The sequence below is a fragment of the Hylobates moloch genome, unplaced genomic scaffold (assembly GCF_009828535.3).
Source record: "Hylobates moloch isolate HMO894 unplaced genomic scaffold, HMol_V3 SCAFFOLD_1, whole genome shotgun sequence".
NCBI classification, from domain to species: domain Eukaryota; kingdom Metazoa; phylum Chordata; class Mammalia; order Primates; family Hylobatidae; genus Hylobates; species Hylobates moloch.
The window spans coordinates 23,309,874-23,324,337 of NW_026652276.1; the positions used below are offsets into that span (position 1 = coordinate 23,309,874).

General features: G+C 41.1%; 2 protein-coding genes across 3 annotated transcripts in view; one reads left to right on the forward strand and one right to left on the reverse strand.

Moving 5' to 3' along the window:
* CNOT9 (CCR4-NOT transcription complex subunit 9) overlaps positions 1 to 314 on the reverse strand; it is a 28,392-nt gene extending 28,078 nt beyond the window's left edge. For both annotated transcript variants that reach the window (XM_032754504.2, XM_032754506.2), the window contains exon 1: positions 99 to 314. In XM_032754504.2, the coding sequence (XP_032610395.1) occupies positions 99 to 122 (24 nt within the window). In that variant the 5' untranslated portion in view covers positions 123 to 314. The remainder of the gene's footprint in view (positions 1 to 98) is intronic.
* Positions 315 to 750: 436 nt separating this feature from the next.
* The window catches only part of USP37 (ubiquitin specific peptidase 37), a 116,656-nt gene continuing 102,942 nt past the window's right edge, over positions 751 to 14,464 (forward strand). The window contains exons 1-4 of the mRNA XM_032754507.2: positions 751 to 905; positions 6,303 to 6,398; positions 8,246 to 8,309; positions 10,771 to 10,954. Coding sequence (XP_032610398.1) covers positions 6,344 to 6,398; positions 8,246 to 8,309; positions 10,771 to 10,954 — 303 coding nt within the window. The 5' untranslated portion in view covers positions 751 to 905; positions 6,303 to 6,343. The remainder of the gene's footprint in view (positions 906 to 6,302; positions 6,399 to 8,245; positions 8,310 to 10,770; positions 10,955 to 14,464) is intronic.

The window sequence follows — 14,464 nt, forward strand, 5'->3', positions numbered from 1 at the left end:
ATCAGACTAGGGACCCGACAACAGGAACTAGGAGAGAAGGCCGAAACGTGGGTCTGAGGAAGGATTCTGGTTCCAGGCCTGGGGGCCCAGCCACTCACCGCAGCCGTCGCCAGGCTGTGCATGTTGCGAGCGGCTGCCGCTCTCTTCCACAACCGGACGCGTCCGACCCGCGTCCCCGCTTCAGCACCCCTGCAGCGGAAAATAATGAGCCGCCGTAGCCGCCATCCGCCTCCCGCTCGCTCCGCCCACTTCACGGCCCTCTGACCTCTCACCCCTGACCCCACCCACACATCCTCTTCCCGCCTCGAGGCCCTCGGCCTAGTTAACAGTCCCAGAGTATGTCCTTTGCCCCTTAAGATTTAGGACCGGAAGGACGTCTGCGACCACTAGTCCCCGCAACTCCTGGCTTTGAGCAGGTATTTCCAGAGAGCGGCGTGAACTCTGACCCGCCTCCAAAGGCCAGTGAACGGCGGGAAAAGATGGACAGTCCCGGGAATACAAGTATTGCGCATGCCCGACTGGGCTGCGTAGGCGGGAAATGGTGGGGGGCGTCGAAATCGGGTGAAGTGGAAAGTGCGCGTGCGTACTACAGTCACGGCAGGGGCGGGGCTGCCCGGGCTAGGCCGCGCTAGGTGCTGAGGGGGGCGGGGCGAGGGCGTGTGAGGGGCGGAGTTTTCGGCTGGCGCGCACGCGCCTGTCTGGTCGCGTCAAGTGTGCGTGCGTGCGTGCGTGTTTGCGTGTGGTCACAGTTCCCGCCATCAGCCGCTCTCCCTGACTAGGGGTAGCTAGCGGCCTCCCTCCTTTGGGTTCGGTATCCCTACTTCCATTACCCTTGGCTCCTCCCACTCCTCGCGGGCTCCGTGCTTTCCGCGGGTCTGTCCGGGGGCTCCGGACCCTCGGCGCAGGTAAGGCGGGCCGGGGTAGCTTCTCAATTGAGCCGTTTTCCCTAGCTCCCCCTCCCTCCGTGCGATCCGCCCACTCGGTGTTCACTCCTCCGGAGTTCGCCCTGCTGCTACTCAGCCCGCCCACAACCCCTCGACGCACCCCCAGCCTCACAGGTACTACCTTTAGGTGCACTGCCCCGGCTTTCCCCTCTCCTTTGACTTGGTCTCCACTGCCACTCGCTCCCTCCGAAACTCAAACCTGGCCCCTTTTCTCTGGGGCTGTTGTCGTCCGCCTCTTAGCTTCTAACAGGGCCTGCTGTCTCTTCAGGTGACTTTCGTTACGGCACATTCATCAGGCCTTGGACATGATACTCATTCACTCTCTTGACCATCTTCACCTTCCTCTTGACCAGTCCTCACTGCAAAACATGAATTGTATTTTTGTTGTGCATTTCCTTGCGCCCATTTCTAGCCGCCAGATCAGGTTGTTAGATGTAACTATTTTAAGTCATGATCCATGAAAGGAAATGATGATTGATGACAAAGTCCTGTGTCCTGGAGAGTTGTCCTAAAGTGGTTTTGGGGTATTCCTCTCAAAATTTCAGCTCTGTATAAATTCCTTTATTGAGGTGGCAATTCCTGACAAGTGTCCAACTGGAAGAGATATCTGAGAGGGAATGTCAAGTAGGCAGTTGGATATAGTGGGTTGGAGATCTTAGGAGAGTTCTGGGCTGCATACGTAAATGTGTGCGGTGTGTGTATGTGTTATGTCATCTGCCATATTGATAGTAATTGAAGTCATGGATGTGGATGAAATTGCCTAAAAAGAGTATAGTGCTATAAAATAAAGACACCTAGGATGGAGCATTGGGGGATTCCTGATGTTTAATAACCGATAGAGGAGGATGCGTCTTGCAAGCCATGAAAGAAGTCATCAGTAGTGTTGCATTCTGCTGAAAGGTAAATTGGAAGAAGGACTGAAAAACCCCAGTGATATAAAAGTAATCACTTGTCTTCAAGATGTTCAATGAAGTAAAATGAGTATTTGGGTTCAGTCCTAGGTCCTCTTCTTTTACTCTTGTGTTCCTCCCTAAGCTTTAAATTTGATCTGTATATTGATGACTTAAAAATTGTTATTTCCAGCCTATTCCCTTTGTTTTCAGCTCCACATCTAGATAGCCAGCTGTCTGCTTGACATCTCAACTTTGTTTTTTTCTTAGGAGTTTCAGATGCAACATAGCCAAATCCAAAGCCTTGATCTTTCTCTCCATATCGAAATTCTTTCTTCTCCAGTGTCCCAGTTTATTAAGTGGCACATGACACAGGCTACACACTTGGGAGGCATTCTTGACTTCTGCTCTCTCCAAGTTCTATCTATTCTACTTCCTATATATGTCTTGCATCTTTTTCTGTACATTTTCGCTGGCACTTTTCTAGTTTAAGCCACAGTCCTTTTTCACCTGGACTTGATTGCCTTGGCTTCCAGTATTATCATCTGTAAAATGGAAATAGTAATTTTCAGCCTATTAGATTGTTATGAGGATTAAATGAGATAACCATGATAAGCACTTGGCACAGAGTAAATGGCCAGTAAGCATTAATTGTTATTGTAATTGTTCTAAGCTGATCAACTTCAATACTCTTCTATCTGGTTACCTTATTTTCTTCTGTTCTTGCTCTTAAGTCACTCTCCCAAAACCCAAACAAACCATATATGACTTCCTCATTCAGTAGTAACATATTTCTTTGCTTAAAACCTTTTGGTGGATTTCCCCCTGGTAAGTGCTTCTTACATTTAGGATAAAATTCAGAATCTTTACTGTGGTTCACAAGACTGCGTAACCTGGTTCTTGCCTGCTTCACTAACTTCATCTTCCTCCTCTCCTTCAATAAACTCTAGCCACATTGCTTTTAATTTCCCTAGTCATATCAAGTTATTTTACAATTCAAGGCCTTTGGGGATGCTGTTTGCCTGAATTGTTCCAGCACCACCATCTACCAGTCATCTCCTTCTGCAGTTTTCAACTTAAGTGATACCCTCTCAGGGAAGCCTTCTTGATGTTATCTGTCCTCTACCCCAAGTCTTAATCTTAAGTCTCATCATTCCACATATCTTGCTTTATATCATTTCTCAGAACTTGTAATTATTGTTATTATTATTTTTTGAGATGGAGTTTTTGCTCTATTGCCTAGGCTGGAGTACAATGGCATGATCTCAGCTCACTGCAACCTCCACCCCCTAAATTCAAGTGATTCTTCTGCCTCAGCCTCCCAAATACCTGGGATTACAGGCACCCGCCACCATGCCCGGCTAATTTTTGTATTTCTAATGGAGACAAGGTTTCACCATGTTGGCCAGGCTGGTCTTGGACTCTTGAATTCAGATGATCCACCTGCCTCAGCCTCCCAAAGTGCTGGGATTACAGGTGTGAGCCACTGCACCCATGCCAGAACTTATAATTATATATTTACATGTGTGATTAAAGTCTGTCTCCTATTAGGATATAAGCTAGTGACCACTTCATTTTTATTTCTCAGTAATTTTGTTAAATAAGCTGGAAGTTGCTGTAAGAACCATCATGTCTTTTGGAAGCACAAGCTTGCTGATATTCTTGTCATCATCTCATGACAAACACTTTTCATTCTGAAAAGTTAGAGGACACATGAGAAAAAACAAAAGGTTTTCCAACTTTGGATTCTTTTACCCATTTTTATATCATAAAACCATTCAGATTTTAAATTCTTTGAATTGGAGGTAAACTTTAGGTCAACTTTCCACTTTCAGTAACAAAACTAATTTTCTCCTTTGTCCATTTGTTTTATAGATCTTTTTAAAGGAAAGAAAGCCTTCAAAAATCAGAGTAGTGGTTTGTATATTTTAACAACAGGTTAATCTTTAAGACCAGTAAAGATGAGATTTCCGTAAATAAAGCAAAATTCCATATTTAAGTCAGTTGTTGGTGAATTACAAAGAAAATATTAAAATATGGCCAGCCGCATTGGCTCATGCCAGTAATCCCAGCACTGCGGGAGGCCAAGGTGGGCGGACTGCTTGAGCCCCGGAGTTCGATGCCAGCCTGGGCAACATGGCAAAACCCCATGTCTATAAAAAAAATACAATAATTAGCCGGGTTTGGTGGCATGTGCCTGTAGTCCCAGCTACTTGGGAGGCTGAGGTGGGAGAATTGCTTCAGCCTAGGAGGTGGAGGTTGCAGTGAGCCAAGATGGCACCACTGTGTTCCAGTCTGGGTGACAGAATGAGGTTCTGTCTCAAATTAAAAAGAAAGAAAATATTAAAATATAATAATTTTTGTATGTGTAGAACAGGATTTGTGTTGAAAAATAGGGAATTTAAAATGGAGGTGTATGAATACCAAACACAAGCATTTGGATTTATTTTATTTTCTAGGTAGTGATGAGCTGTTTAGTTTGGGAAGGTCCTAGCATCAATGGCAACCATTTAGCAGTTACCAAGTGTTTGTTATTTTGTTGGAGTATACAGTTAGAATACACAAGTTCTGTGTGTTACCTTCCTCTCCCGTGCCCCACCTCTACCCCCCACTCCCACCATAGGGAGAAAGTTAAGAAGGTATCTAGTGCATAGTTTAGTTGAAAAGTGGTAAAAAGAGTAGTTCTTTAGAAAGGATGTTACAATGTAAAGCATTTGTTGGAGGTGAAACCCCAAGAGCTGAGACTGGAAAGGGAAGGGGTTGCCATAATTCGTTGATGAGGATGAACTGTGGTTGTAGTTAAAAATGTGGGTTCTGGCATTAGACATAGCTTTGTTTCTCACTGACTGTATTTATAAATTATGTAATGTCTCTAAACCTCAGTTTCCTCATCTGTGAAATAGAGATAATATCCCTGTCACTTAGGATTATTATAAAAATTAAATGAGATAATGCATGTATGGTATTTAGCACTGCTTAGTAAATGTTGCATAATAAATGTTGGGTTGCATAGTAAATACTAGGTGGGATGATGGCATAGTGATGAGTTTCTGAGAGTAGTGGCTATTGAAAATCTGGGATTTGAGTAGATGAGAGTGAGGATAAAGCTGATGCTAAGATTTCTTGCCTGAATGATGGTAGAAGGACAAAAGTAGGGAAGTCTGGGAGCTTCTTTTTTTTTCTTTTGAGACGGAGTCTTGCTCCCTCACCCAGGCTGGAGTGTAGCGGTCTCACCCAGGCTGGAGTGTAGTGGTGTGATCTCTGCTCACTGCAACCTTCGCCTCCCAGGTTCAAGTGACTCTCCTGCCTCAGCCTTCCGAGTAGCTGGAACTACTGGTGCGTGCCACCACACCCAGCTAAATTTTGTATTTTTAGTGAGAACACATTGTGGTCTCAATGTGTTCGAGACCACATTGGCCAGGCTGGTCTCAAACTCCTGACCTCAGGTGATCTGCCTGTCTCTGCCTCCCAAAGTGCTGGGATTACAGGTGTGAGCCACCGTGCCTGGCCTCTAGGAGCTTCTTAATGAGGGCATGGACTGTATCATCTTCACATCTATATGCCTACCAGAGTGCCTTCAAAGTGGAGTAGCTTAATAAATAATTGTTTACTAAATGAACAAAGGAGTTTAAAGTTGATGTTGTAACATTCAGATAGGCAGTGAGAGTTGTGCAGGTAGAACTTCAGAGAAATTTCAGGCCTAGTGAGGCCTAATTTGAGAAACAATGTTAGCTTTGAAAGAAAAATGAAAGCACCAAGTTTACCCACGTTTTGAAATAGTATCAACTTGTTATGGAAGTTTTAAGACTTAAGACATTATCATGTAACAATGTTTATAAAGTGAACAAAGGATGTATTCTTTGTTACTGACTTCTTAGTTTCAAAATGTAGCAAGAATGAATAAGACAAGATACAATTTGAACAAGGTGCAGGCTCATCCTATAGTCCCTCATTATGCACAGCAGATAAGTTCCTAAAGTTCTGTTGATCTTTTATGTGTGTGTCTGTGTGTTGTGCATCATATTTTAAATATTTTCTTTAAGGTAATCTGTAGTTTTTAAATTACCAAGAAGTTAATCTTTGTTGTATAAATGATCACTTTCCTTTTTTTTTTTTTTGAGATGGAGTTTTGCTCTTGTTGCCCAGGCTGGAGTGCAATGGCGTGATCTCTGCTCACTGCAACCTCCACCTCCTGGGTTCAAGCGATTCTCCTGCCTCAGCCTCCCGAGTAGCTGGGATTACAGACATGCACCACTATACCCAGCTAATTTTGTATTTTTAGTAGAGACGGGGTTTCTCCATGTTGGTCAGGCTGGTCTTGAACTCCTGACCTCAGGTGATCTGCCCGCCTCGACCTCTCAAAGTGCTGGGATTACACGCATGAGTCACTGTGCCCAGCCCACTTTCCTTTAAGTATTAATTTTGTATATTGGATTCTTTTAAAAAAGCACATTTTTATTTTCTTTAGCTGAGTTGATGGCTTCTGGAGAACTGGCATAGCTGCAGAATATGAGTAGTGTCCCAAGAAGAGTGCTTTGCCTTTGGCACAAGGATCAGAATAAAGGTGAATTGCTATTACATAGGGTTTTTCGGTAAAAGTCACTGAAAAGTAAGTAATGTTTTTGTTTTGATATATGTTTCAAAGAGCATGCAATCTGGTGGGAATTGACAGTTTTGTGTTTGTTTTGTAGTAATAGTTTTTGTGTTTTGGCCATACTTTCTTTACCACAGAATGCTCTCTGATTAAGGATGTTTTCAAAGCAATACCTAAAATGTGAGCACGTAAATAAATGTACAGGGCATAGAAACATTTTTGCTAATATTATTGCTTTGAGCATTCATGGTAATGCTCAAAGTTGAACAGTAATTTTAATAATTGTGAAGAAATTTAGAGAAAGAATCTCTGGACATATTTAAAGAATAATTCATTTTAATTATCTTTTGTCTTCTTAATTTTTTGCTTTAATAAGACAATTACCATTACCGAGTTTAAGGAAACCTTGTCTTTGTCTTAGGTTCATAGAAAGTTTAACTGTTACTGGATCATGCTTCATGCTGAAAAGAAACTTAGTTTTTTACTCTTAACCAAGTAGAGCAAGCCCTGATAATATAATGAATGAGCAAATGTAGCTGTCAATTCATTTAGTGCAAAAGCAGGTAATGAACTAAATTGAGGCATTATGAAAAAGTTTATTATATTGGTTCTGCCAATTTTGTGTCCTACAACTTTTATATAAAGCTTTTTAAAGAGGGTGGTAATGTCTAAATTGAGTCTTGATTTTAGAGCCAGGAGAAGAAATTAAGGAGGGTTGGGGATGGGGAGAACACATAAAAATCCTCTAGACATGACCTCTGTGTATTCAAAGGTATAGTGGCACGAGAACATAGAGATTTTTGAGGAAATTATAAGTAATTCAGAAGGCTGGATTTGGGGGTTTTATTGGGAATAGACAGGTAAGCAGGGCCTGAGTCATGAAGGGCCTTTGCGTCACGTAGTGAGTTTAGATTTTATTGCGAGAACAAGTGGAGAGCTGTTGAATGATATTAAGCAAGAGAGGAATATGGTTTGATCTGCAGCTCATTATAAGGCTGTCTGAAAGGTGTATGGAGGTAGAATTTTTTTTTTTTTTTTTTTTTCTGAGACAGAGTCTCGCTCTGTCACCCAGGCTGGAGTGCAGTAGTATGATCTCGGCTCACCGCAGCCTCTGCCTCCCTGACTCCAGCGATTCTCTTGCCTCAGCCTCCCAAGTAGTTGGAATTACAGGCATGTGCCACCACTCCTGGCTAATTTTTGTATTTTTGGTAGACAGGGTTTCACCATGTTGGCCAGGCTGGTCTCAAACTCCTGACCTCAGGTGATCTGCCCACCTCCGCCTCGCAAAGTGCTGGCATTTCAGGCGTGAGCCACAGCTCCCGATCTCTGGAGGCAGAATTGATGGGACTCTCCTGACTTTCCATCTCTAATCCAATACCAATAATTATCAAGAAGGAAGCCAAAGACAAGTCTCCTGTTTCTGGCATGGGAAACTGGAGTAGGAGAGTGATGTATTCTTTGCAGCACTGAGTGGCAGAGTGGAAAAAAGTCTTAAGGATGTATCCAACAATGAAGTCACAAATTATAATTGCAGAAAAAAGTATTACAGATATACATTGCTGGCCCAAGTTTCTGTAGCTCTGTAGGATTACTAGTTTGAGCCAAATGTCATGTTAACAGACAGTTCTATAAACATTAATGGACTGTGTTACTTTGACAAATTCTTATTACCCAGCACATTATACTAATATCTAAATCTGCCCATAGTAAGCACTTAAAAATTTTTGATGAGATGAGTGAATAATAATAGAGTACTTATGATACTTAACACCTTTAAACTCTCGAAAGTGTTTTCATATATCTTCTTTTATCTTCAGTTATTTGCCGTACAGTAACCAGAGACCTCCAACTAGGGGCCCCCAAACTGTATCCTGCCTGTAGGTGAGTTTTGTTTGATTTGTAGCTGTTAAAAATAAATTTGAATTCATTGCCAACAATTAAAAATGGACAGTTTTACGTAAATGTTTGGATGTCTTTATTTTCTTGAAAAGTTAGATGGTCTGGTAATGCTAGGTTCACTATTTCTACATGGTAATAATTGGCTAGATTGGGTAGCAATTGTTGAAATTTTGCCTGCTTAAGTCATTTCTGTCACCTGCTAGCCCCTATAGATAGTTGAGTTAGTGACTCCTGTTAACATTGTATTTATTGAGGTCTTTGAAGAAAGAGGTATTATAGACATGGAATAAATTCAGAAAACAGACATTAATTACATTAATTACATTAATATTAATTACTGCTGTCTGCTGAGTGCCTAGTATGTGTTATTTCATTCTACAACACTACAACATTTGCTATTCCTATTTTGTGGTTGAGAAAACTTATGGTTAAAAAAGGTAAGTTACAGATTAGTAAGTGATAGGGCTGGCTGGCTGCTGATTTCTAGACCTAGCATCATTTTCCTTTATATACTAGCCTTTATAGCTTTTCTAGTTGAGCTGTTTAGGCAAAGGTAATGTTTAATTGTGTTTAATTTATTAAATTATAAGCAAGAATCCACTTTAGAAGTAGTGTTTTTAAAGGTTTGGAATATTATAAAATTTGATTTAGCAATTTTAAATGATTGCATATTTATGTATATAACACTATTTGATAACATTCTCTGCTATAACTGTAATTTTATTTACTTGCCAACTTTAGCAAAAGCTAATTTGAAGAGTTTTACACATCTGATTATTGCTGTAAGTTTAAGTTTTTTGTGTTTTTTTGTTTGTTTGTTTTGAGACAAGGTCTCACTCAGAGTGTCACCTAGGCTGGAATTGAGCGGTGCAATCATGGCTCACTGCAGCCTCGACCTCCCTGGCTCAGGTGATCCTCCCATCTCAGCCTCTGGAGTAGTTAGGGCTACAGGAGCACATGACCATGCCAGGCTAATTTTTTGGTATTTTTTGCATAGATGAGGTTTTTGCCGTGTTGCTCAAGCAATCTGCCTACCTCATCCTTCCAAAGTGCTGGGATTACAGGCATGAGCCACTGTGTCTGGCCATTTTTTCTTTTTAGTTTTCAAATATTGCCTGACAAGCACCCAGCCATTTTTAAGTATTACAAGTTCATTCAGGAAACCTGAGAATTTGTTAAAGATAAAATTGGTAAAGATTCTTTCTAGGAATGGTAGTGTTAAATATAAATGGTAGGTGGTTCTTTGGAAGAGAGGTTGTTTGTTTTCTCTAGAGATTAAATGATTTTCTCAAATACTGTAACTCTGGAGATCAAATAACTTGGTTATTTTTAAAATTTTTTACTCATTTAATGTCTTCTGTGCATATGGATATGCTTAGATTGCTCACTGTTAGAAGGAAGCATTTGAGATATACTTTGATGTTTTGGGAGGAACTCCATTCTAAGAAATGGAGTCAGAGGCCTATTGTATTGTTTTGTTTTGTTTTGAGAGTGTCTTCACTCTGTTGCCCAGGCGGGAGTGCAGTGGGTAATCATGGCTCACTGCAGCCTTGACCTCCTATGCTGAAGTGATCCTCCCACTTCAGCCCCTCTAGAAGCTGAGACTATAGGCGTGTATCACCATGACTGGCTAATGTTTTTTCAGTTTTTTTGTAGAGATAGAGCCTCCCTATGTTGCCCAGGCTGGTCTCAAATTCTCAGGCTTAAGCATTCCTCCCACCTCAACTTCTCAAAGTTTTGGGATTACAGGCTGAGCCACCATGCCTGGCCTGGACACACTTTTTTTTTTTTTTTTTTAAACTTATATTTGGAAATCCAGACCCATTAGCTTTCATGAAGGAAGAGAATAATCAGCACTTTAATGGTGAAGGCAATCACTTTGAGAATGGTGTCTTATTCCTGTTGGCATGTCTTTAGTGGTAGCAGTATGGTTGTGAATGATACAAAATGTAGAATTTAGGCACTAATAAACACAGTACTGGACACATGGCAACGAAGGGAAAATGAAGGCGCAGAAGAAATGCATGGTGGTTAGAAATTATTTTAATTGCCAGGAGCGGTGGCTCACGCCTGTAATCCCAGCACTTTGGGAGGCCGAGGTGGGCAGATCACCTGAGGTCAGGAGTTCGAGACCAGCCTTAACATGGAGAAACCCCGTCTCTACTAAAAATACAAAATTATCCGGGTGTGGTGGTGCATGCCTGTAATCCCAGCTACTCGGGAGGCTGAGGTAGGAGAATTGCTTGAACCTGGGAGGCGGAGGTTGCGGTGAGCCGAGATCGCGCCATTGCACTCCAGCCTGGGCAACAAGAGCAAAACTCCGTCTCCAAACAAACAAACAAACAAACAAAAAATTATTTTAATTACTAGTAAGTTATAACTTATCTTATTTTTCTTCCTTAGAACCTGCCAGGTGAAGGTATATTTTTGCTTTTTAATATAGCTGGAAGCAATTTATTTTTAAAGAAAATATGTCTCCTCTGAAGATACATGGTCCTATCAGAATTCGAAGTATGCAGACTGGGATTACAAAGTGGAAAGAAGGATCCTTTGAAATTGTGGAAAAAGAGAATAAAGTCAGCCTAGTAGTTCACTACAATACTGGAGGAATTCCAAGGATATTTCAGGTAATACCAAATATTGATTTGGAATAGCTCTTGAAGCAGATCATTTAGTAAATAGCTATTCTGTGCCATAGTAAACATCACAGTAGCCCTCCTCCTAGATTAATATTTCTTGCTTATTTCTAGGACATTAATATTTTTATATACATGTTTTATAAATTATTCAGCAGTATTGTTGTTAGTATATAATAAAAGCAGGAAGTAGTCACCATTATTGAAAAGAAAACTTGTGGGAGGAAGCTGACAAGAGTTTGGATACTGTATATCTAAGCTATTTTTAAAACCGCGTTAAGATAATTTTAGTTCATCCTTTTTTCCCCCTTAACATACGTGATGATGGATTCATCACTATTTAGTGTTAGTTTTTAACAGAATTTATTAGTGTCTTCTAAAAGCCAGTGTCTACTTCCTGAATAATCCTGCCAAATGTCATGGTATGAATCATTCAGGGATGATTATTCAAGGTTATCTTTACAGCTATTTTCTTCTAACTGTAAAGTTTTGAAGAAACTTCATTTTCACTGCAAAAATTAGTTTTCTTTTCACCTTCTTTTTTTTTTTTGAGACAGAGTCTTCCTCTGTCACCCAGGCTGGAATGCAGTGGCATGATCTCGGCTCACTGCAACCTCTGCCTCCTGGGTTCAAGCGATTCTCCTGCCTCAGCCTCCTGAGTAGCTGGGATTACAGGTGTGCGCCACCACTCCTGGCTAATTTTTTGTTGTATTTTTAGTAGAGACAGGGTTTCACCATGTTGGTCAGGCTGGTCTTGAACTCCTGACCTCGTGATCTGCCCGCCTTGGCCTCCCAAAGTGCTGGCATTACAGGTGTGAGCCACTGCGCCCAGCCTGTTTTCACTTCTTTATTGCTTCTCTTATGCAACCAAGTTACTCATCTTGATATGAGTTGAATTTAAGAACATAATGTTTTACATTTTTCTGCACTTTAAGATCATATATGTATATATATGTGTGTATATATGTGTATATGTGTGTATATATATGCATATATGTGTGTATATATTTATGTATATACATGTGTATATATGTATATATGTGTGTATATGTATATTGTATATGTGTGTATATGTATGTGTGTGTATACAAATATGTGTATGTGTGTATACATGTGTGTGTGTGTGTGTGTGTGTATATATATATATATATATTTTTTTTTTTTTTTTAATTTTGAGACGGAGTGTCGCTCTGTTGCCCAGGCTGGAGTGCAGTGGCGTGATCTCGGCTCACTGCAAACTCCGCCTCCTGGGTTCACACCATCCTCCTGCCTCAGCCTCTCGAGTAGCTGGGACTACGGGCGCCTGCCACCATGCCCAGCTAATTTTTTGTATTTTTAGTAGAGATGGGGTTTCACTGTGTTAGCCAGGATGGTCTCGATCTCTTGACCTCGTGATCCGCCTGCCTCAGCCTCCCAAAGTGCTGGGATTACAGCCGTGAGCCACCGCACCCGGCCAAGATCTTATCTTTTTAAATTAGATTATACAAAAGTGTAATATCCGTTCTAAAATATTCTATTGAAAAACAATATATAACTTTATGCTTGAGAACCTGATCTTAGATAAAATTGCTATTTGTCTCCGCTTTTGAATTGTAAAAATAGATTGCCTATGATTTCGTGTATCAAAAATAGTCTTAAATAAGATGGAGGTAGTGATGGAAAAATAGGAGTTTGTCACATGCATGTATCTGCTAATTGCTCGCCTCATCAAAAGAAAGGGTTTTTTGCAAATACAGGCTCATTTTTTTTTCAATCCTCAGCCCAATTTGGCAGTGAGTAAATACTCAAATGTTTAACCAAACACAGATCTTTAGGAGCATGAAGGTTTTACCTGTGACTTCAGCCTTTATCTCAGTTCTAGATCAGTTTACATTCAGCATTCATTTGTTAACCACGTACAGGTTACTGCTGTGGATATTGTGCTAAGGGATGGCTGGGCGCGGTGGCTCATACCTGTAATCCCAGCACTTTGGGAGGCTGAGGCAGGAGGATTGCTTGAGTCCAGGAGTCCAAGACCAGCCTGGGCAACATGGCGAGACCCTGTCTCTACAAAAAAAAAAATCAGAAACAAATAGCCGAGCATGTTGGTGTGTACCTGTAGTCCCAGCTATTTATAAGGTTGAGGTGGGAAGATGGCTTGAGCCTGTGATCGTGCCACCACACTCCAGCCTGGGTGACAAAGCAGGATCCTGTCTGAAAAAGAAACAGGGTGGTTTGGGGACAGGGGGTGGTAAGTATACAGAGCTGAATGAGACATCATTTCCTTCAAACTTAAGAGTAACCAAATAGGCCAGGCATGATGGCTCACGTCTGTAATCCCAGTACTTTGGGAGGCCGAGGTGGGCAGATCACCTGAGGTCAGGAGTTCGAGACCAGCCTGGCCAACATGGTGAAAACCCATCTCTACTAAAAATACAAAAATTAGCAGGCACGGTAGTGGGCACCTGTATTCCCAGCTACTCGGGAGGCTGAATCCGCAGAATAGCTTGAATCCAGGAGGTGGAAGTTGCAGTGAGCTGAAATCGCACCATCCTGGGCAACAAGAGCAAAACTCCATCTCAAAAAAAAAAAAAAAAGAGTAACCAAATACATTTTTAGCTGTAAAAACATTACAAAGATCCTGAGGTAACACAAGAAAGCAAGCCATTTGCATTCTGAGGATTCAAAGAATAAATAGAAGTTTGCCAAACATAGTAAAGGTGGAAGTGATGTCTTTTTTTTTTCTTTTACCCTGAATTTTCTGGCCAAACTGGAAGTGATTTCTGTATGTGGACAAATACATGAAATGTGAATCAGCACTCAGGGAACTAGAAAGTTATTTTTAAAATACATGGACACTGAGGAGTGAGTGACAGAAATAAGGCTGAAGAGCTAGGTAGGAACCAGATATTGATGTTTCTTGTTTGTCATAAGGGAAGCAGAAGTTCTAAGGAGCCAAGAATCTCAAATTCACATTTCTTTGGGGCTAGGCAGATGACTTTATTTCAGGTGACAGTGGGAGAATAGAAGGACATATAGGAGGTTATTATGGGAGTTTAGATGAGGAATGAAAGTAAGGAAAAGGGAGTGGAATAAGCAAGAAGAGGGAAGGATAGATCTGAAGAGATTTCAAGAAGATGTAAAGATTTGGGAGGTGTGAGAAAATTATCTGGGGAGAGTCTCAAGTTTTTGAGTGGATGGCAGTCACTTTTATGTCTTCTGTGATACGGAGCAGAGGGGAAGAATTGGGGCGTGAGGATTGGGAGAGATTAGTTATCTGAGGTGTCAAGCATTCAGAAGATAAACAGGACTGGAGCTCCAACAGAGGTCTGGGCTTAAGATAGAGGAAGAGTTGTGTGTCGTTACCATATGAATAGTTAATAAAATTGTGGGGCTGGATGGGCTTTTCAGTTGTTGAAGTGTCGAAGTTCAAGAAGATTCTCATCTTGTTTGTTAATGAACAAACTTTGCTTTGTATATTTAATTTTTTTTTTTTTTTTTTTTTTTTTTTTTTTTTTTTTT